The sequence below is a fragment of the Myotis yumanensis genome, unplaced genomic scaffold, assembly GCF_028538775.1.
Source record: "Myotis yumanensis isolate MYYU_CA2020_CCGP unplaced genomic scaffold, mMyoYum1.0.hap1 SCAF_10, whole genome shotgun sequence".
In the NCBI taxonomy this organism is placed as follows: Eukaryota; Metazoa; Chordata; class Mammalia; order Chiroptera; family Vespertilionidae; genus Myotis; species Myotis yumanensis.
Genome location: NW_027223761.1, coordinates 46792665 through 46816515, shown reverse-complemented (window position 1 = coordinate 46816515; position 23851 = coordinate 46792665). Strand labels below are relative to the sequence as shown.

At 42.8% G+C, this 23851-nt stretch overlaps 1 protein-coding gene across 4 annotated transcripts in view; it reads left to right on the top strand.

The window, feature by feature from the left end:
• Positions 1-20074, top strand: part of PAK1 (p21 (RAC1) activated kinase 1) — a 133486-nt gene extending 113412 nt beyond the window's left edge. For all 4 annotated transcript variants that reach the window (XM_070425677.1, XM_070425679.1, XM_070425678.1 and 1 more), the window contains exons 9-15: positions 642-690; positions 3357-3469; positions 9275-9392; positions 13807-13906; positions 14878-15074; positions 15494-15631; positions 18718-20074. In XM_070425677.1, coding sequence (XP_070281778.1) covers positions 642-690; positions 3357-3469; positions 9275-9392; positions 13807-13906; positions 14878-15074; positions 15494-15631; positions 18718-18804 — 802 coding nt within the window. In that variant the 3' untranslated portion in view covers positions 18805-20074. The remainder of the gene's footprint in view (positions 1-641; positions 691-3356; positions 3470-9274; positions 9393-13806; positions 13907-14877; positions 15075-15493; positions 15632-18717) is intronic.
• The last annotated feature ends 3777 nt before the right edge of the window (positions 20075-23851 follow it).

The following is a 23851-nucleotide window of genomic DNA, read 5'->3' as shown; positions in this document are numbered from 1 at the left end:
TTTAGTTATTTTGGGTGGACATGATTACTTTTCTAGCATTATTCCTAGTACTTCTGTCCCTCCCACTCTCTTTTCTCTTTGTGTGTGAGTGTGTGTGTGTGCATATGTGTGTGTGCCCGTGTGCCTATGTGCACATATGTATAGTGAGGATACCTTGGGGCTGGGGTAGAAATATCAGATTTTCTGGGAGCATATGTATTTAAAAAGCATATTTAATATTTTATGTTTGAAAAGAATGAAAAATACAAACCTGTTTTATAATGAAATTCACATATCCTCTTGAGAGCATAAATAAATAATTGATTTAAATTCTCTTATTCACTCTTATACTCTTACCTTCACTTTGCAAACGAGGAAAGTGAAGCTCAGAGAATAACTTGCTCAGGATTGTATATCTAGTAGATACTAGGGAGACGTTCCAGATTGGAACTCGGATCTTTTGGCCACTAGAGCCTGTATGCTCTTTGCTACTACATACTGCCCCTCAAATCTGAGAAGGTGGGGGTGGGCAGTGGGGAAGACTATTTTTGCTGCTGTTATAAACCCTGTATTGCCAAATTGTGTGTAGATCTGCATTTGACAAGTATCACCTCACGTAATACCTATGTTTTTCCCCTCTCTCTCCCTGACCTGTTGTTCAGTGCTTCAGGCACTGTGTACACAGCAATGGATGTGGCCACGGGACAGGAGGTGAGTGTCTACAACCAACTATTGCTCCTTCAGCTCTACTGGGTTGTTTTTTTTTCTTTTTTGGTTAAATTTTAACCCTTCTTAGCTCAATAAGGACACTATGTGAAAGATTCAGTGCTGCCGAAGCACTGAGACATTACAGTCATATCTAAATGGCTTTCCAGTGGCTGTGAAGCAGGGGATCTGGCTGGGCTGAGGATGGCGGATCTCGTTGTCCTCCCAGCCCCTCAAACCTCTCCTGAAGGCCCTCGATAAAATGGTTTTATCCCCTTCCCCCCCAAATCATATACAAATGTAACAGACCACATTTTCCATTGTGTACACCTGAAAGACTTACAGTGCCGACAGGAACCTGTATTGAAATAATGGTGAGGAAGGAAGGGTGGTATCATTGTGTCAATTTTAAATACGGCGAATTGGAGGCAGAGATCTGGAAAACAGGAGGTTATGCCCATTCTAAAAGTCCCTATGATGTATGTGACAGGGAGTTTAAATAACTTGTAGGGTGGTACAGTTCGCAAGGACTGGGTTAGGAACTTTTGATCCCAAAACCTAAAACTGTGCTTTCTGGGCGGCAAGGCCACTGCAGAGCTCAGGTTAGGCACTGGGGTTCCTTGTTATGTTTCTGGCCTCTTGGGTCTTACAGCCCTTAATGGGAGGCTGGCTCATGGTGGGTAGTTCCTGAAAGGCCTGGAGGCTGCGTGTATGAGAAGCTACCCACAGGAAACAAACTTGACTTCCCTATGTGCCTGCCTTGTGGTTATAAAACTATGAATGGAAGTCCATTAGGGTGGCTAATGAGTGTGGTCAGGAAGACCTTGCTTCCTGCCCAGGGAGTCTAAATCTCCAGGCTTCGGGAGTAAGTGCTTACGAGGGGCTGTCCCCTGGGATGAGCAGAGCTATTGTCTGTGACCTATAGGAAGACTGTATGTTAGTGCTGGGAAGTGTTCCAGTGACAGATTGAACTATTACTTGTCAAGCCTATTTTTTAGAGGGAATGTATGTAATAAAAGAGACTGGAAGAGGCTTTGGAGCCATGTGGCCCTGTGGGCACTGATTATGACTTTAGGCAATTTTCTTGTAAATGTTAAATCTCAATTTCCTTACCTGCAAATGCAGATAATGATTTTTACTTACAGAGTTGTTGTTAGGTTTTACTGACAGAATGTAAGCAGAGCACCTAACCTCCGGGCCTGGTACATAGTATGCATTCAATAAATAGTAGTGGTGGGAGGGTGGTTGGGTTTTGCTATTGTTCCTGTTGATGTTGTCATTCTTGCTGCTCTGTGCCAGGTACTTATCAAATGCAGTTATTACTGCGATTAGCATTTTCATTGTTGCCTTACTTTATCATTTAAATTTCTTTTTGAATATGAGTAGCACATTGGCCACTATCTCATTTAGTCCTCAAACCAATCCTGTGAGGAAGGGAACCAGGGTTGGTACTATTATCCTCAGTGTATTGATGAAGAGGCTGAGGCGTAGAGAGCTTGTGATTGGTCAAGATCAGTAAGTGCAGACTCAGCCCTGGAGCTTACATCCTCAGAGTTCAAGTTCAATTCCTTTTCTGTTATAGGAGTGCTGTCTGCTGGCCTGAAGAGGAGGGATCTGATTAGGTGTGAAGGGCATGTAGCCTAGGCCATAGTTAGTCAGTGGCTCTTACAAAGGATCCCTGAGGTTCTGCCACTGCCTCTATATTATCTTCTGTCCACCTCTGTTCTTCCTTTCTGCTGCCAGCAGTGACTTCTGTGAGGTTCAAGAATACTGTTCCATCCTTCGAGGTGGCCTGAGGGAATTCCAAAGGCACTCCATGGCTCCAAATCTTAACATATGTTACAAGAGCTTACTATACTTAATGTAAGATGTCTTTAGGTCAATGTCTTGCCCTTCAGACATATGTTTGCAATTCACATATCCCTCTCAAACACAATTTCCTTATCTGTCAAAAGGGGTCAGCAGTAATGCTGAATGTGTTATTTCTGAGGATTAAATGCAATAAAATTGAGAATACCTTAGATAGTACCTGACACAGAAAAGATGGATAAAAAGTGCCTTGGAAACTAACCTATACCTTATATTTGTATTATGTGGAAACCGATTTATTTCTAGAGACAAGAAGCCTATCAAGATCTTTTTTCATACACAAGTAATATAGGGATTTTATCCTTTTTTTTGTCTTCTCTCTTAATTGATCCACTCTGATTTGTCTTTCCACACCAAGTTTAAAAAGTCATTTTCCCCTCTCTGAAGTCTCTACATTGCCAAACATGTTCCTGTAGCATTTTGTATGGACTTTTGTTATAGCACACCTCTTTTATACTGTGATTTTAAAAAGTATTTTTTAATATGACTATTTTATTTAGTAGCAAGGTTGATCCTCAAACTGGTGCATATCAGAATCTCCTGGAGGGTTTATTAAAATACAGAATTTCTAGGACTGGCTAGAGCCTGAAAATTTTCATTTTCAACAAGTTTCCAGATGTTGATCCTGCTGGTCTAGGGACCTCATATTGAGTACCACTGGGCTATGTTAATAAATTGTGAATTCTTCAAGGGTAAGACCATATCTTAATCATCTCTGCTTAGTGTTTAAGGTCTGGTACTTAGTAGATGCTCAGTAAGTACTGAGTGACTCTAATTGTGTATCGAATGTACTCTGATTTCAGGTGGCCATTAAGCAGATGAACCTTCAGCAGCAGCCGAAGAAAGAGCTGATTATTAATGAGATCCTGGTCATGAGGGAAAATAAGAACCCAAATATTGTGAACTACTTGGACAGGTATGGACAGGTCCTGTCAGAGAGATAGGGCCTTTGGGACTGATGGATGGTGGAGGTGTTAAAGGAGAAGGCAACGCCTCCATTGAAGAATCTTCTATGATGCTTAGCTCTGTGCCTCCGACCCTGCATACTGCTGACACCTCTGCTTGCTGCACAATCTTCTGGGTTAGGCTGAACCCTACCGCCCTGTAGCTCCTAACAGTACTGTTTATTCTGCCTCAGGGAAGCCCTTCAGCCCCTCGGCCTGGGTCAAACCTCTAGGCTTTTAAATCATTCCGTATCTCAAATCTTTCCTCATCATGTTCACCCACCTTCTAGCTTGTCTGGTATTCTCGCAAAATGTGACCCTCAGTATTTTTATTTTTATTTTTTTTTTGATATAATTGAATTTTTTTAAATTAAATCTTTATTGTTCAGATTACATTTGTTCCTCTTTCCCACCCCCCATAACTCCCCTCCTCCCAGTTCCCACCCCACCCTCCGCCTTCACTCCCCACCCACTATCCTCATCCATAGGTGCACGATTTTTGTCCAGTCTCTTCCCGCATCCCCACACCCCTTGCCCCCCCAAGAATAGTCAGTCCACTTCCTTTCTATGTCCCTGATTCATTATAATCACCAGTTCATTCTGTACATCAGATTATTTATTCACTTGATTCTTAGATTCATTTGTTGATAGATGCATGTTTGTTGTTCATAATTTGTATCTTTACCTTTTTCTTCTTCTTCCTCTTCTTAAAGGATACCTTTCAGCATTTCATATAATACTGGTTTAGTGGTGATGAACTCCTTTAGCTTTTCCTTATCTGTGAAGCTCTTTATCTGACCTTCAATTCTGAATGATAGCTTTGCTGGATAAAGTAATCTTGGTTGTAGGTTCTTGGCATTCATCACTTTGAATATTTCTTGCCATTCCCTTCTGGCCTGCAACATTTCTGTTGAGAAATCAGCTGACAGTCGTATGGGTATTCCCTTGTAGGTAATCGACTTTCTTTCTCTTGCTGCTTTTAAGAGTCTCTCTTTGTCTTTTGCTCTTGGCATTTTAATTATGATGTGTCTTGGTGTGGTCCTCTTTGGATTCCTTTTGTTTGGGGTTCTCTGCGCTTCTTGGACCTGTAAGTCCATTTCTTTCACCAGGTGGGGAAAGTTTTCTGTCATTATTTCTTGAAATAGGTTTTCAATATCTTGCTGTCTCTCATCTTCTGGCACCCCTATAATTCTGATATTGGTGCGCTTGAAGCTGTCCCAGAGGCTCCTTACACTATCTTCGTATTTTCGGATACTTTTTTCATTTTGCTTTTCCGGTTGGGTGTTTTTTGCTTCTTCGCATTTCAAATCTTTGACTTGATTCTTGCGCTCCTCTGGTCTGCTGTTGGGTGTCTGTATAATATTCTTTATTTCAGTCAGTGAATGCTTAATTTCTAGTTGGTTCTTTATCAGAACATCGAGGGTCTCATTAGTTTTCTTGAGGCTCTCATCAAGTTTATCGGCAGTTTCTAGCAAATTATTGAAAGCCCTCAAAATTGCGTTTTTTCGCTCTATATCCTCCATTTCTGTCATGTTTTTTTGTCTCCTCATTTTTATGCTTTCTTTGTGCACCCCCTAGTGGTCTTTGTGCGCAGTCTTGTTCTAGTTAAGCCTTGATTGTTGTAGTTAATACTAGAGGGATTTGACCACCAGGCCAACTGGCTGTGAGAATCAGCTGTGTCTGCTGTTGGAAAACTTCTGTCCTCTGGAGAGGTGCTAATCTAGCATTTGCCTGAGACTATCCGGCAAATGGCTCTGCGCAGGGCTTGGGCAGGGCGGGTCGCATGGGATCAATAGGGCGGGTTGAGGGAGCAGTTATGGCTGCTCTCAGTTTCGTTCCCAGAGGCTCTGCTTCTCAGAACCCCAGCAACCGCTGCAAACCTCGGAGAGAAAGCTGCCCTCACATTCCGACTGATGCCAGAGACTCCCGCTTCTCCCGTTTGAGTCTGAGTCCCTAGAGACTCGCCTGGACCTGGAGCTCAGAGTCTGAGACTCCCTCCTGATTGAAAACAACAACCGCGCCCTTAGCCACCAGCCCGCTCTGCGCGCTCACCTCCGCACCTTTGTATTTTCCACACTGCGCCTCCTCTGAGCCTCGGTATGCTGTTCTCTTTCCTTCTAGTTGAAGTATCTCTCCTCAGCCAGCCTTCCTGTGGTTCTGGGTGATGTCCGTTCCGCTTTTAGTTGTATTTTTGAAGTGGTTGTTTGCGGCAGCAATCTCCAGTGTTTACCTATGCCGCCATCTTGGTTTCCTCCCTATAATTGAATTTTCGACACTCAGTATTTTTATTTCAGATTTGACTAGAATGGAGAGAGTGGGACTTCTCCTTTGTTCTAAATGCCACACAAGCTAATGATTTCATTCATTATTTTGTTGTGTTGTTGTTGTTTTTAAGGCGGCGTGTTTCATTGTTAACCCCTAGTAAGTTGTAGTCAATTAAAATCTCTGATCTTTTTTGTTTTGTTTTACATGACCATGCCTTAAACTGGTAATGTAGAACTTCTTAGTTGTCTTCATTTAATCCCATTTTGATTTTTTCAGCCTGTTGTTTCAGTTCATCAGAATTCTGTTCTTCAACATAATAATGGTGGTTGTAGCTAGCATTTGTGTTATGCTTTACTTGTGAGGTACGATTTATTATCTAAGAAACTGAGGTTCATAGAAGTTAACAACTAATTCAAGACCAGTACACAGTAAGGAGCAGATGAGGGTTTTGTGTTTGAATATCCCTAGCATCATGTCATGTTCTTTCCTTCCACATATGAAAGAAGAAAAGGAGCTTCTTGCATGGATTTCAGAGACAGCACAGATGGAGGTGATAGTGGACTGTCTTGGACTTTAATTCCTTTACTCTTTATATTGCATTGCCAACTGATTTCATTTCTGTCAGATTTCTTGTTTTGCATACAAAACATCAGTAAGCTTCAGTTTCTGTAAAAAGGAAAGGAGTTGGACTTGGACCCTCCCGACTAGCTGTAGAGAACAAAGCCTTCTCCTTTTGGGGGATGATTGTCTATGATGTGGGTCATGACTGGCTCTGAAGAACCTTCTGAAAGTTATTACCTTCCCATCTCTTTTAAGAACCTATTACACAGAGAATATAGCTTGGACACAATACTGAGGGCTATAAGTATACCAGATTTAGTTCTGTAAGGGGCTCAGGATAAGGAAAAATGAAAACTGTCCAATAAGGATATGGCCTATCCCATAAGATAGTGAGTTCCTCATCACTGGAGGTACTAAACAATAAAATGCATGACAATGTTGTTGGAGGAATTTGTGTTCTGGGAATTGGATTAGAAAATTTATAAATGTATTGATCAAGCCTTTGCTGGTGTATCCAAAAGCTTAAACTGTGGAATTAGAAGTAAATAAAGCTCAGTCTCTGCCCTCAAATAGCTCATAATTGGCTGTGAGAAAAAACCACGTGGGAGCACCTGTGGGAGGACAGCAGTGGGTAGCCTTCACCTGAGCACTCAGTGGGGGTATTGCAATGGAGAGTGTGTGATTTTTGTGAGTTGTCCCAGAGGAGAACTTCTCCACATTATTTGTTCTCCAGATATGTGATGTTCTGAAGCTTTATCTAAAGACTAGAGGCCTGGTGAATGAAAATTCATGCACTGGAAGGAGTGGTCCCTCAGTCTGGCCTGCCCCCTCTCACAGTCCGGGAGCCCTCAGGGGCAGGAGGCAACCCAGCGATCAGGGGAAGGCGATGCCCCTATCACACCTCTGCTGCTGCCACTGCCGGCAGCACAAGCCTTGGCTGGCCCTGGTTACCTGAGCCTCGGGCAGCCCTGGGCGGCTGGGCAGCCGCTATCCGAGGCTTGCCTGAACCTCGGGCCGGCCCTGGGCAGCTGGGCAGCTGCCATATGAGGCTTGCCTACGCCTCAGGCCGGCCCTGGGGGGCTGGGGGGCTGGGGGGCTGAGGGGACTGGGCGCTGCCATCTTGTGGCTGTGGGCACCACCATCTTTGAGGGAGTAACAGTTAATTAGCATATTCCCTCTTTATTGGCTGTAGGCACCACCATCTTGTGGGGGGGTGATGGTCAATTAGCATATCTCTTTATTAGATAGGGTGTGATTTTTGAAGGTACCTTGGTACAGTGTGTAGCTATAAAGTGTTTAACACAACATGAATCTGGGTGCCTATTGTTTTAGATGTGTGCCTGGGTAAATGGACTCTGCTTTGCATGTGTCTGGAGATAGTCTCTTGGCCCCTCAGATTTCTCCCTCCAATAAGTCCAAGTTGACAGATATCTTTTTGATGTCCTGGGTGAGAGGCCATAAATGTGCGTTGTTTTATTAGGGAGGAAATAGGTTCATGTCCCTGGAGGGCTTTTTACCCAGTTTTGAATTCTCTTTTGGTTCAAATCTTCTTTCTCAAAAGAGATTGTTGAAAAAAGATTTAATATGTCACATTTATTCATTTTGCAAATTAAAAAACTATAAGACTTTAAATTATAAGTAATCTTAAGGAAGGAGTACTAGATTCATAGTCAAGGGAATAAGATTCAAATCTTAGCCTTTGCTTGAGACCTTTTCCTCCCTCTTCTCCCCCCACCCCTAACAGTGTCCCCATCTGCCCAGTAGCAGGATGAAGATAAGGTGACATACCATACAGCTCAAGCCAATCCAATCTAGCTTCTTTGTCTGAAGCTAGCAGAGAGTCTTTAGGGCTCTGGGCTAGCCTTGTTTTATTTGTCTTATTCTATAGCTGAGGATGCTAACCAGACTGGCTAAGTGATCTTTTTATCAGTGAAATTATGGGTTCTAACTCATGTCAAACTCATAATCTCTTTAGGGATACAGTACGAAGTGGCAGCCCTTGTCTTACCAGAAGAGGCTTTGGCCCTGAAGCCCTTACTGGACTCATTCCATTCCTGGAATCAGATACACTCAAAATAGAGATCATTGCCAGAGTAATGACTATGTGTGTAATACTTTACAGCTTTTAAATGGCTTTTATAGCCTTCTTTCTTTTAATATTTACAGTTATGTTTTATTTTACCAACTAGAGGCCCAGTGCAAGAAATTTTGTGCACAGGTAGGGTCCCTAAGCCTGGCCAGTGATCAGGGTCAATCTGGGGCAACCAATGGGGCAATTGGGGGTGTGTGTGGCTCTGGCACTCGCCTTGGCTGGCCTCGGGCCTGCGGGCTGGGGGCAGCTCCTGCATTGAAGATTTGCCCCCTGGTAGTCAGTGCACGTCATAGCAACTGGTCATTCCTCCAGTTGTTCCGCCGTTTGGTTGATTTGCATATTAGGCTTGTATTATATAGGATTGATTTCTTCAGTAAATATTGGCATCTACTGTGTTGGATTCTGGGAGAGAGTCTTGAACTGGACCCAGTATTTAGTCTCATGGGAGAACCCTCAAGGAGGTTGAGTGATTGCCTGTATTGGTAACATGGCCTCCAAGTCCTGTCTTTGTTAAATGGTGGGGTGCTCTCTGCTTTGGTGCTTCTAGAGGTGTGGGAATTGTGTCAAATTTTAGGAGGCATTGCTTTGTGTTGTGACAAAATATAATTTTATATTTCATGTCTTCAACCTAGTGATCTGTCCTCTGGGGCTTCACAGAATAGTCTGCTTTGTTTTCTCCGGGTGAATTCCTAAGAGCTATCAAGTTAGTAATTCTGTTCCCCAGATTCTGCTTTTCCCCAGAAAACAGACTCTTCCAGAGCTGATGGAAATGCAGGTTCACTCTGTCTATCTGCTGAGCCTTTGAAATCCAGTTCTATGGCTCAGTGTACTCTGTTCCTTCTCACCCTTTATCCTACAGTTACCTCGTGGGAGATGAGCTGTGGGTTGTCATGGAATACTTGGCTGGAGGCTCTTTGACAGATGTGGTGACGGAAACCTGCATGGATGAAGGCCAGATTGCAGCTGTTTGCCGTGAGGTAAGGCCAGTGGCCAAACCAGCCTTGAGCAGGATGTAGTCTCCATACCCAGGTCTGTCAATGTTCAACATCTGGTGGGATCTCAGCCTGGGCACTGTGCAGGTGGGAGAAATTAGATGGGAAGTCAGACTCTCCCATCATTCTTTTATTATACCTGTTTTGAAATTTCTATCACCATGATTTTTTTTCTTTAAAGATAACTTTATTCCTATTATAAAGTTACTAGAGGCCTGATGTACAAAAATCGTGCAAGAGTAGGCCCTCGCAGCCCTGTGGCCCTGACCCCCCACTGGTTGTTCCGGAAGGTCGTTCTGGAAGGTCATTCCGCTGTCTGCTCTAATTAGCATATTAGCTCCTTATTATATAGGATATACTCATTATAGAAAAATTAAAAAGTACCAAAATATATATCAAGTCACTCATAATTTCAACCTTTAAAGATAACTGCTATAAACACTTTGTAATATTTTCCTCTCTTTTATATGGATATATATTTTTACTCATATGTGCTATGAGGTTTCCTATGAAGCAGAGTAAGAAGGTGGTGACAGAGGAATTGCTCTTTTAGACAGAGTCATCAGGGAAGGCTTTGCATAGGTTTGAATAAAGATCTGAATGATATGAGAAAGTAAGCCAAGCTAAAAATCTAGGGTAAAATATTTCCAGGCAAAAGAAATAGAAAGCAAAGCATAAATGGGTATTCTCCTTTCTCCTCTTTGCTAATAAGTGTCTGAGGCCTATAATGTGCTGGAGTCAGAAGGGGGAGAACACTCTCTGTAAAGGCTCCATGAGCAGCACTCAGAGGATAGCCACGTTGTCATTAGAGCGAGAAGATGAAGGGAATATTCAGAGAAGTTGAGGATATTGGATGTTTTGCTGATCTGAGACTGGAACTTTTCAATAGCCCAGAGAAAAGTTTGGGAATTGGGGAAGGGGAAAGTAGAAAATTATATTAGGTCCAGAGTTTTATGGGGATGTGTCCAATAGTATGATTGAGGTTTGATGATGTAACACCTGGAGGCATACAGGTGAATTTATGTAGTTGTGTATTTAATCAATATTAGGAAACAAAAGCCTGTGAAATCAGTACTGTCCTAGAAAATATGATCACCTTTGCTTTAAAAACCCTGTGATCTAGAACAAGTACAATAGGTTAATGGAATTAATACCAGCTTGGGATTCTTAGGTCTGACTTCTTTTCTGTACCACTGATGCAGTGTTTCAACTTTTTCCCCATTATTTCTGTCCCTACCTCAAAGAGCCTTTGAAGACATTTTTTTTGTAATCACATTGCCCCCATGAAATTTTAATATCATAGGTACATCATGTTGAATATCTGTTTATGTACTGTGACCCTTTGGAAACCACAGACCATTATAATGTCTAAGATGTTTTTCACTCACCCCAGAAACCCACTTTCACTGGTTAAAAATACATGCATGATACATGCATGTGTACTCAAGGAAATCAATTTGCCTCAGATTATTTATCTTTAAAATGGAAATGCACAGGGTATATACCTTAGGGGTGCCATATGGATCAAAAAGCACTTTGCAGAATTTTTAAATGTTGCATAAATAGATGGCATTGCTGTTTCATTGAGTTCTAATAGAGATCATCCCACTTTTTAAAAAAGCTTTAGTGAGATACAATTCACCCATATAAAGCACAGGTGGTCCTGACTTATGATGGATCACCTATGACATTTTGACTTTATGATGGTGCAAAAGCAGATGCATTTAGTAGAAACAATGCTTTGGATTTTGAATTTTGATCCACTCAATCAAGGCATATACATTTATTGTTTTCAGTATATTGAGTTGTACAACCATCACTATAAACAAGTTTATCACCCCAAAAAGAAACTCCATACCTATTAGCAGTCACTTTCCACTCACCCCACTCCTATAGATTTGCTTGTTTTGGGTTTCATATAAATGCAATCATGTAGCGGTCTAATTAGCATATTACGCTTTTATTGTTATAGATGGTTTTTAATTTGGTTTTTAATTTGACTGGCTTCTTTCACTTAGCATAATAGTTTGAATGTTCATCCTTATTATAGGACATAGCAGTGCTTTATTCCTCTTAATAGCAAATCAGATTCCATTTATTTATCTGTTCATCAGTTGATGGACATTTGGGTCATTTCCACTTTTTGGCTATTGTGAATAATGCTATGAACATTCATGCATATGTTTTTGTTTGGATGTATTTTTTATTATTATTAATCCTCACCCAATGATATGTTTTTGATTGATGAGAGAGAGAGAGAGAGAGAGAGAGAGAGAAGAAAGTTCAATCGGTTGCCTCCTGTACGCGCCCAGACTGGGGATCGAACCCACAACCTGGGTATGTGACCTGACACTTCAACCAACTGAGCCACATGGGCCAGGGCTGGATGTATGTTTTAATTTCTCTTGTGTATATGCCTAGGAAAACATTTTGAGGAATGGCCACACTGTTCTCTAAAGTGGCTGTACCATTTTACATTTCTCCTAGCAGTGCATGAGGGTTCCAATTTCTTGAAATCATCCTTTTTGTGCATAATTTTTGACAGAGGCCAGGGTTTTCAGCCTCCTAAGGAAAACAACTATTACTTTTATAGGGAATAGCCACTTCTGGATATTGGTTTGTTTTTAATTTAGCCATTAGTATACTTTAAAAAATAAAGTATTAATTTGAGAACATTTAAATATCATTTTCATATTGGTTTATATCTTTACTAGAGGCCCAATGCACGAAATTTGTGCAATAGTAAACCTTCCTTCCTCTGGCTGCTGGCACCGGCTTCCCTCTGGCACCTGGGACCCGGGCTTCCCTCCAGCTGCCAACAGGCACCCAGGACCCGGGCTTCATCTGGAAGGTCGTTCGGAAGGACAGCGGTCTAATTAGCATATTACGCTTTTATTGTTATAGATGGTTTTTAATTTGGTAGAAACTTCTAAAATTTTAGCTTTGGGTTCTGGACTTAACTTAGTAGATTTAGTAGCATTTTATAGATGGGAAGACAGTAGCCCAGAGAGTAAGTGATTTATCTAGAATGATTTTGTCCATCAGGAGTGGCAGAACCAGGCACTTTCATTCTTCCATTCAGTCTCTATGTTATTCATTCTGCCTGCTAAGTATAGGTGTTTTCTAAGGTTTTTTTCTTTCTCCTCTTATCTTCTATAACATTTGCCAGTTCCAACCATTTCTATAACTTAAAAAAAAAAAATCACCTCTTCACATATGACTCATAAATACTTATCTCAAGTCTAGACCTCTGTATAGAACTTAAGACTCTTATGTTCAATTGCTTACTGGACTTTGTCTACAAATGCTTATAGGTATATAAATTTAGCATACCCCAAACAATATAAATTATCTCCAAAATAAGATTATCCTTCTAACTTTACTGCTTCTAATATCAGTTCCAGATGCCTAGTTTCCCAAATATGACTTATTTGTCACTTTCCTCCAGTTTTATTATTACAACATTCTTTCCATTCTTCCTCAGTAGTTTTTTGCGGAGGGGATCTCAGGTTCTTTGCCAAGTATCTAATGCTCTGTAAACAACTCCAAAATAAAATATATTGGAGAAACTCACGTACTGAAAGAAAACTGCTATATGGTATATTATGGTAAGGTATAATAAATAAGGTATAATCTATAATAATAAAAGCATAATATACTAATTAGACCAGACAGCCAAACGACCTTGCTGACTTGATTCCGGACGTCCTTCCGGACAAAGCCATGGCGGCGGGGGCTGAGGCAGAGGCCGTTAGGGGCAATCAGACAAGCAGGTGAGCAGTTAGGGGCGATGAGGCAGGCAGGCAGAGTTGTTAGGGGCACTCAGGCAGGCAGGCAGGTGAGCAGTTAGGAGCCAGTGGTCCTGGATTGTGAGAAGGATGTTTGACTGCTGGTTTAGACCTAATCATTGGACATCCCCCAAGGGGTCCTGGATTGCAAGAGGGTGCAGGCCAGGCTGAGGGACCTGCTCCTCTAGTAAAAGGTATAAGGCAGCATGTAGTGTTAGAGGAATGCTTACCTGGGAGACAGGAGACTAGAGTCTCTAGACCAGGGGTAGGCAAACTTTTTGAGGGCCACAATGGGTTCTTAAACTGGACCCGAGGGCCGGAACAAAAGCATGGATGGAGTGTTTGTGTGAACTAATATAAATTCAAAGTAAACATCATTACATAAAGGGGTACGGTCTTTTTTTTTTAGTTTTATTCATTTCAAACGGGCCCACGGGCCATAGTTTGCCCACGGCTGCTCTAGACCTATCTATGCTGCTCATTTGGAGCAAGTCCTTTTACTTGTTGGGGCCTCACTTTATCATACAATTAGGAAATTGGATTAGTTGATTTCCTGTAAGTCTTCGTATTATATGTCCTTTCTTTCTCCCCCTGCCCCACCTCTTCAATAGTGCCTGCAAGCTTTGGAGTTTCTGCATTCCAACCAGGTCATTCACAGAGATATCAAGAGTGACAACATCCTGTTGGGAATGGATGGCTCTGTCAAGCTAAGTGAGTAGGAGTGATAATAATGCTTCTCTTCCCTGTGGGACCCTGTCTCCTGTGGGACAGTGTTCATATAATAGTAGCTAGAGCACTCACCAAAGAGCATTTCCTCGGATCTTTATATTACTACTATATAAGGTGTCATTTTTTTTCATTCATTTATACATTTAGCCAAAAAAATATGCTGAATGCCCCCTATGTGCTAGGTCTTCTGATGGATACGGAGGACGCTTTTGCCTTTCTTCAAATAGTTCTCAGTCTACATGAAATACATAATTACAAAAATGAGTTTAGTGTAATTTTTGTCATTCAGTCATCCATTCAGTATTATATGTCTGTTATATTCCAGACCCTCTTGGAATAAAAAAAATGAGTGAGAAGACATAGTTCGTCCTATCAAAGGCCTCGTAATTTAAATAAACATATAATTGCAATGTAATGTAAATGAACTTCAGTCAGAATAAAAGTGTAAGGACCAGTAGTCCAGACAAACAGTTGTGTTGTAGGTGGATGGGGAGACTGTTCTCAGTCCCTGCTCTGGCCACAGAGTGAGGAACTGATAAAAGTAGGGCCCTGCCTCATTGTAAGTGATTAGAGATTAAGTCTGAGACTCATGCCCAGGAAGTAAAGCAAGGACCTACCTGCCGGATTTTGGGATATGGGGATTGTTTTCAAGAAGAAAGAAGAATTGGAGCAAGTAATCAAGGCCAAATGGGCAGCTTGGACTTTAATGTCTAGTCCTTTTGGCTTGAGGATGGATAAAAGGCCAGAGGTGATACTTGTTATGTTGCTCCTACTTCTCTTTAAGGTTGAACAAGGGACAGGCTAGGAGCTGGGCATGAAAGTGGCAATTATGTGACTCCAGCTTTGGAGAGAGAGGGAGTGAGGCAGAGATTGACACCTGGGGGTAGGCATATAGTCAATACTCACGAAAGAGTACCCTAAACACAATTCCTTTCCTTCTTTTCTTTTTCTAGCTGATTTTGGATTCTGTGCCCAAATCACCCCAGAGCAGAGCAAACGGAGCACCATGGTGGGAACCCCGTACTGGATGGCACCAGAGGTTGTGACGCGGAAAGCCTATGGGCCCAAGGTTGATATCTGGTCCCTGGGCATCATGGCCATCGAAATGATTGAAGGGGAGCCCCCGTACCTCAATGAAAACCCTCTGAGAGTGAGTGTTGCTAGTCCCATTTCAAATGCATACTGAAACCTAGAGATCTGTAATCAAGAATAATAATTAACCTTTAGGTATGTAGCACACTTCATCATTTACCAAGTGCTTTCCAATATACTGCCTTGTTTTATTTTTACAGACATGTGGGATAAGCACTATTATCATCCCTGGGCATGAAAGTGGCAATTATGTGACTCCAGCTTTGGATGAGAAAGTTGGAAGCTCATTGGCTTGCACGTGGTCACATGGCTTTTCAATGTTAAACTTGATCCTTGGTCACAGTCTTTCCAGTATACCAAAGCTGCCTCTTTGTTCCTAGGAGCATAAAGCAGCTGACCGTATTTCTAGAGGGCATGTCTGGGACCAAGTGAGAACCTCATTTGGAACCTAAGGTGATTTTCCACTTGTGTTGTCAGGCCTTGTACCTCATTGCCACCAATGGGACCCCAGAGCTTCAGAACCCAGAGAAGCTGTCATCTATCTTCCGAGACTTTCTGAACCGCTGTCTTGAGATGGATGTGGAGAAGAGAGGTTCGGCTAAAGAGCTGTTACAGGTAACTGGTCTATGCAGAGAAGCCCCTGCTTTGGGGGAACCACTAAACCAAGCCTGTTTTGCTTCATTTTTGTCTGTGAGGTACGGGTTTTTATAGAACCTGGCTTCTCTCTTACCACTTTTGCACTCAACCTATATTCCCAGGTCACTAACCTTCTTCATCCTGGGCTTCTGCTCCTGTCATTCCCTTAGGCTCTTCCTCAGCCTGTTAAAACTCTGCATTCTCCCAGGCTCAGCTGAAAGATCTATCTGAGCTCCTATTGAACTTTGCTTGTATCTTCCTTTAGCACTTGTTTTGTTCTGCCTGGTTTGGTCTAGCAGAGTTTGAGTCTTTGGTAGAAGATGCTCTCTAATATGAAAATATTACAAAAGTTATATTTTACTGGAGATAAGCTCAAAAAATGCATTTTCAGTAAAGGGTATCAGAGGTCATAAGTTTGGGGGGTCGTTAGAGTGCAGCTTTTCAAGTCTTACCTGTTTCTTCAGTTGAAACCCTCTCAGATGGTGGCAGTGATATTCTGCCAGACTTGGCAAAGCCTAAAGTCAGGGGTTTACTATGTCTTTTATACTACCACCTGCTGAATTCTGAATAGACAGCCTAATTATTTCACAGGGTTGCAAAAGCTGTCTTTAGCAGGCCACATTATTTGTATTTAACACTTATGTTTCAGGTACAGTTTCTTATTACTAGTATATTTTACTACATTGCCTATGGTGATTTAATAATAAGTATCACATACCTTTATAACAGTGAGTCATCTGTAGGCATGCACAGTCAGTCACTTTTGTGTTAGGACCAAGAGCAACTAAGCAGGGCAGGGCAGAGCAAGATCTACCACACTGCCCTGCATTAAAGTTAGTTAATGAACATTTCTGTTTTTCCCACTAGATTACAACCTCCATTTTATTAGACTCTGGGTCTCCTCTTATAGCTAGGACCTAGTTCAGAATAGATATTTAGAAAAAAATCTGTTAAATTGAATGGAATTGCTTAAATTGAAATGTTACCCTCTGGAACATATTTAGCATTTCTTTGTAATTGGGGTTACTGGTTACAGAGCATTGGTCAATTAGATATGGGATCTGGGTTCTGCCAAGTGTAATCCAATCATCTCTAGAATCCTTTGGGACTAAAAACCCCTTATAACACTCAGTACAGATAGGATCCCTTTGCCTTTCATATGAGGTTTGTTCAGGAAACCCGAGGCATTGGGAAATGTGCAAATACTATGTTAAGGCTGTGACTGAAGATATTGTTAATTAGGTGCCAAATTGTAGTTATTGAAAGAGTAGTGCCCTCTAGAGTTTTCTCGATATAATAATGTAACTAATAATAAATGCAGGATTTTGAATCTTTACCACACTCTAGGCACTAAGAACTTGATATATTTTTCATTCATACTTTATAACAACCTGAGAGTTATAGCTTCTGTTATTCCCAAGTTTACACATGAAAAAAAAAGAGAATTCAAGCATTTAGTAACTTTTTTATGATTATATAACTGATAAGCGGGTAACCAGGATTTCAACCTATGTTCATTAGGCTCTCAAGTTTGTGTGCCCTTGGCCACTGCTCTTTTGGTTCAAAGAGAATGAAAACTGGAAGGGCCTTAGGGTTTATCTAGTCTACTTTGTTCACTATATAGAGAAGGAAACTGAAGCCTCTCAGTTGGATATTTGATCATGCTGCTTTCTCAGCTCAGAGGCTCATAGAACATGTGATCTGAGGACATGGGCTCCTTAACGTTACTGTACATTGTAAATATTTAAAAACCATGACTCTTGGAATCTTAAAGAATGAAAGCTTCACATCTATTTCTCCAGTGCAAACACATATGTGAACAGAAGTACATAGGATCTTATGTTGGAATTTATGTCTGCATGATTTAGCCAGATTTTTTATTCCTTTCATAATAATTGTAACTTCTTGTTCTTAGTACCTCTTTATGTTCTGTCTCTGTCCAAAAGGAAGTTGAAGCAACTTGCTAGCAAAGAATCTATATATATTGTCTCTGTGTGTGTCTGTACACATATACAGCATGATTAAAAAGGGACTTATAAGAATGGAAAAAAATTAAATATGCAAATAATTTGAGTTAAATTGTTTTGTTTAAACATCAAATTTAGTTCCAGGTTTTCTGGTAGTCAGGACTGGAAAGGAAATGTGATAGTTTCTATATTCTTATCAAATTGAAGAAATATCCCCTATTCTCAAGGCACAAAGCTTTTTCACTAATAAATGTAAGGAAAATCATTTTTAGTTAAGAGACTGAGTTACGTAAAGAATTGTTTTTCATAACAGTTTTATTGAAAATGTACATGCCGTTTTCATATGGTGTTTTCTCCAAAAAGTCTTCTTTAATAGTTGGGGATATGGCCCAAAGTATAGTCCAATGAAAGTGATTTGGGTTAGGACCAAGCTATTGATCAAGTCCTTACTGGATTAATTAGCCTTACTCGATTCAAGGATAGCACAACAAATTATGTGGTCTCATATGCTCCTGAAATGCAGTATTTCAGTATATCATTGAGTCATGATTAGTCAGTACCTTCCCACAGAGGTAATTGTTGTTCTGATTATCACCATAGTTTAGTCTTACCTAATATAATGTAAACTCCTTTGTATCTGGCTTCTTTCATTCAACATAATGTTTGTGGGCTTCGTCTCATTGTCTGTGTACCAATTATTTATTGTTTTTCTGTGTAATTTTCTGCATAGTATTTTATGACTATAACATTATTCATCCTTCCATTCTCTTGGACATTTGGGCTCTTTTTAGTTATGACTATTAGAAGTAAAGCTGTGATGAGCAGCCTTACGTCTGTCTTTTGATGGATACACAAACTCCTCTTGGAAATATCCCCAGGAGTGGAATTGCTGGCATATAGGACAGATGGTGTTTAGTTGAAAGTAGATACCGCCAAATGGTTTTCCAAAATGGGTTGTTATCTTTTAAAGATGTCCTTCAATTTGGGGATAATCTGAAGCTCTCCAGCTAGACATGGATGCCCTTAACATCTTGTAATGGCTGCTGAGGAAGAATGGTCAATAGTCATGTGTCTTTTGCTCTTTTTTTTATTTTCTAGCATCAGTTTCTGAAGATTGCCAAACCGCTCTCCAGCCTCACTCCACTCATCGCTGCAGCAAAGGAGGCAACCAAGAACAATCACTAAAACCACGCTCACCCCAGCCTCCTTGTGCCAAGCCTTCCGTGAAATTAATGCTAATTCCAGAAATTCCAACCCTTGATGCTCTCTCTTTCTTGCCTTGCTCCTCCCATTTCCTGGTCTAGTGCTCTCAAGACTTTGATCCTTGAAAACCATGTGTCCAGCATTGAAGAGAAATGCAACTGACTACTCAGATGACGGCCATCTGAATGAGGAATTTCCTCCTGATCTGCGGATGTGAGGATGGTTTATGATCCGAGCTCATAGGAATAAACCCTTGGACTCCTGTTTCTACCTAGCAAAATCTTCTTCACATACCACCTCTTCCCAAACCCCAGGCCAATCCGTTTTTTGGCTGTATAAATTTTTGGCTTTATAACATTATCAATTTGTAATCGGTTGAGGCTTCTTTAGTTCTTGATTTTCTGTGACTGAACTGCCCAAACACCGTATTGTACTTGAAAATTGGAACAGCTTGAGGAATGCCCTGGTGGTTGATAATCTGTCAGGGACATGAAATGACTCAGCTTCCTGGACCATGTCTGTGGCACAGCTGATACTGAGATGGGAAGAGAGGGCTACCACATTTTTCTTTGTGTGTGCTTCTACAGCTGCTTGGGAGGATCTTGACCCAGTAGTGTTCCCCATGCTATTTCTTGTGAGATGGTCTTGGCTATCTATGTAGCAGCTTTTGACTCCCTACATCCTTTAGACTGCTGCTCCCCATTCTGTCCTTGTTTAGAACACTGAGAAGTTTCCTAGGGCCTATGCTGAGAGCAGTGTGAGAAGTCAGGAGAGAAAACATTAGCTGCTTTTATAACAAGGCTGGATATCAGTACCTGTCCAGCTATACCTACGTGATATTTTAAGAACTCAGTCTCTTTTTCCTTTTGGGATAAGGAGCTGAAAGATTAAGTGAGATCTTCCAATGGCCTGAATCTTTCAGTCAAAGGGAAGGATCTCCAAACCTGAGACTACATGGTAGTTTGGGTGGACTTGGTGGCTTGAGATGATACTCTGCCAGCTGTGAGGGGACCCTGTTTTCACAATGCATGGCCAAGCTCTCTGCAAATGGAAATGCTTGCACTGGGTGTTTGGGATGTTTGCTACCTCCTGCTATCTTTGTGGTTTTGGTCCTGCCACTATGGTAGGACCCCTGGCCAGCATTGTGGCTTGTCATGTCAGCCCCATTGGCTACCTTGTTATGCTCTGAGGTACTACTGCCTCTGCAGCACAGGTTTTATTTCCTTCAATAAAAGAGGATGAAAATACTCTACTTGGAGTATATGCCTTTCTTTTTCCTTTATTTCCTGGTTTTTTATTTTGACATAATCTCAAACTAAAGAAAACAAATTTATGAAATAAATATATATTTTTCTTCTCCATTTGAGATTAAGTGCAGATAAAGTACCCCTTTACCCCTATATATTTCAATGTGTATTTTTTCTTTAAAAAAATATTTTAGAGAGGAAGGGAGAGGGAGAGAGAGATAGAAACATCAGTGATGAGAGGGAATCATTGATAGACTGCATCCTGCACACCCCACACTGAGGATCGAGCCCACAACTGGGGCATGAGCCCTGACCAGAACCAAACCGTGACCTGGTTCATAGGTCGAAGCTCAACCACTGAGCCATGCTAGCCAGGCTCTTTCTTAACACTTTTATTTTAAATATAAATTAAGAGAAATGGGCCAAAATATTTGAATATTATAAGGTACTAGGGGCCAGTGCATGAATTCATGCACCTTGAAAGGAACTGTGGGCTGCAAGGCTGCGGTGGGCACAGGGGCGGGTATTGGCCCATCCTCCACGCCCCCGCCTGGCCCCTCCTGTTGCGGCCCGGGTTCCCACTCCCGCTACCGCTGCTCCCACGCGCTCACGTAGCCAGCCCTGCTCACACCCCTGTTGGCACGGAGCAATTGGGGCCAGCGCTGTCAGGGAGTGCAAGTGGCAGCTGCTGCCCCGATCACCTCTCAGGAGCAGGGGAAGGTGGAGAAGCTCTCAGGGGCTATTGGAACTGGCCTGGGGCGTTGGCAATGGGTGAGAGCGGCGGCTCTGGCACTGGCTGCCAGTGTGAGTGGGGCCAGCGCCAGCAGTGGGTGCAAGCAGGGTTGTCGCTGGTAGTGGGTAGGAGAGGCGGCTGTCGGCCCTGATCACCCTTCAGGAGCAGGAGGAGGTGGAGAAGCTCTGAGGGGTGATTGAAGCCGGCAGCTGCCACTCGCACCCGCTGACGGCGCCAACTGATCAGGGCCAGCACAGGGCGCTGGAAGTGGGTGCAAGCAGCAGCTCTGGCGCCGGCAGCAGGTGCGAGCACCCAGTGGGACCGTGGCACGTGGGAGCAAAGAATTTTCAGTAACCACCAGAGGCTCACCCCCATGGCAGCAACTGGTGCCCTGCCTTAGTCTGGCATCCCCACTCACCTGCTCCACTATCCCGCCACAGCCAACGCCCATCATGTTCCGCGCTCTGCCACCTGCTGCTGACGCCTGCCATGTTCTGCCTGCACCCCTGGTGGTCATTGCATGTCATAGCAACCGGTTGTTTGGTTGTTCTGCCTTTCTGTCTATTTGCATATTAGTGTTTTATATATATAGACTAGAGGCCCGGTGCACAAAATTTATGCATGGGGGGAGGGTGTCCCTCAGCCCGGCCTGTACCCTCTCACATCCCTCGTGAGATGTCCGACTGCTGGTTTAGGCCTGATCCTGCAACTGACAGTTGCACATTCCTCTCGCAATCTGGGACTGCTGGCTCCTAACTGCTCGCCTGCCTGCCTTATCACCCCTAACCACCTCTCCCTCGGCCCCCGCACCCGTGACCTAGGCTTCCCTCTTCCGGCTGGCCACAAGCAACCAGGACCCAGGCTTCCCTCCCTCTGACCGGCCGCAGGCACCCGGGCCCCAGCTTTGTCAGGAAAGATGTCCAGAATTTGTCCAATCTATCTGGTCTAATTAGCATATTACCCTTTTATTAGTATAGATTGGCTCAAGCAGTTATGGAGTCTGAGAAGTTTCATGATCTGTGTCTGGAAGTTGGAGAACAAGAAAAACTAGTCGTTTAAAAGTCTGACAGTCAGAGAGCCAATGGTGTAGATTTCAGTCAAAGTCTGATGTCAGAACCAGGAGCACCAAGGGCAGAAGATCAATGTCCCAGCTCAGTAGTCGAGCAGAAAGCAACCTTCCTCCACCGTTTTCTATTTAGCCCCTCAACTAATTGGATGATGCTCACTAACACTGGGGAGGGCCACCTACTTTACTCAGCCCTTCAATTCAAATGCTAATCTCTTGTGGAAACACCCTGCAAATACACCCAGAAATAATGTTTAACCAGATACTATACTGGGCATCTTATGGCCCAGTCAAGTTGGCACATGAAGTCAACCATCATCCTCCCTAGCCCCACCTTCAGGCAAAAGATGCTGTCAGCTTATGGCTTTTAGATCAAGGGGTCAATGTAGTAAGATTGGTGACCCCCCAATATTGTTTTGTGTAAGAAAATAAAGGCACAGGAGATCCTCCATGCAGTTACTGAAATTGGATTGCTTATGTGTAAGAGAGAAGGAATGTTAGATGATGGTATGGGAGTGATGAGAACCCAGACTACCTGTTCACTTTGAGATTGCAATGGTAAACTGGTTAGTCTGATGAGGCCTGAGGAATTATTAACCGATTGCCCCTCTACACTCAAAGTTGTCTGATTAGTTGGATGTCAAAACAGAAGCATTGACTGTCCTATGACCCTTCCATTATAGGGATGACTGTTTACTGCTGGGATATCTAGCCTCCACTCAGATAATGAAATATTCTTCATGCTTAGGCAGCTTAACAGCATATTTTCATGCCTTTTAAAAAAATTATGTCTGCAGAGTGATGGAGACAAGAGAACTCTGAAACTCACAGACAATTGCTACTTGTCTAATTTTATATCGGCACTGAACATATCTGTCTCCTCTGTGTTAATTTTCTATTGCTACATAATAAATTACCACAAACATTGTGGCTTAAAATAGCACAAATTTTTCTATAAGTCAGAACTCTGGACACAGCACGGCTGGATTTTCTGCTCAGGATTTTAGGCTTGAATCAATGTGCCATCTAAGGATTCTGCCCAGAACATCCTCCAAGGTTCTATCTGCTCTCAGTCATCTATCGAGGACCCAGGCAGCTGGGTTTAGTGCTCAGAACTCAGGTCAAAGCTAGAGAAATAGAGGAATCAAAGATTAAACAAAACTAGAACAGGCTAGTTTTAAGCAGGTTAGGAAAACAACAACAAATAACCAGGCTGCAAAAAATATTTAATGCCTACACTGAATGATTAACAAGAACCAAGTTTATACTTGTTATTTTTATAAGAACCAAAGCAGAATCAAGCAGGGAGTACTGTACAGCCTAAAAGGCACATTCAGATGTGCTGCTGCAAGCTAAGGTTGGGCTTGGGCTTTCACTACAGCCTCCCGGAAGCTGAGGAGGCCTTGGAGGCCACGCCCCCGGCCACGCCCCCGGCCCGCAGGCGCGTCCTCAGCCCGGCCTCCATCTTGAGAGACGCTGGTCTGGTCAGTGCGAAGCCCAGGCCTGAGCTTGGGCTGTGAAGTCACGGTAAGTCAAGTGTCCAGCTCCCCGCTTCCCACTAACATCTTCCGAAACAGGAGCTACGTTCCTGATCAGGTTGGCAGTCAGACCCGCGGCCCGTGGGCTCAGTCAGCTCCCCGGGTCGGTTGGACCTGGGGCTGCCATTACCTGCGGGGCTGGTGGGGCAGCTGAGGCCCAAGGGCTTCCACCTGTGCGGGCTCCTGGGGGCCACCTCTCGGAGGGACCGCAGGCCCCCGGCCGGCCTGTGGGTGGGCCTATCGGGAAGTCCCCGCAGGTGTGGAGGGCCCGGCGCCTTTGTCTGGGGGTCACAGCCCAGCTGCGCGTTCCCAGCGTCTGAGCATCGTGTGTAAGGAGCTCTGTCCAGGTTCCTGGCTTATGGCGGGAGGCTGTCTTTTCTAGGTCCTCCATCCTGGCAGGTGCGCCCTGGGTTTTAAAAAATATGTGGGGTTTTTTAAAACTGAT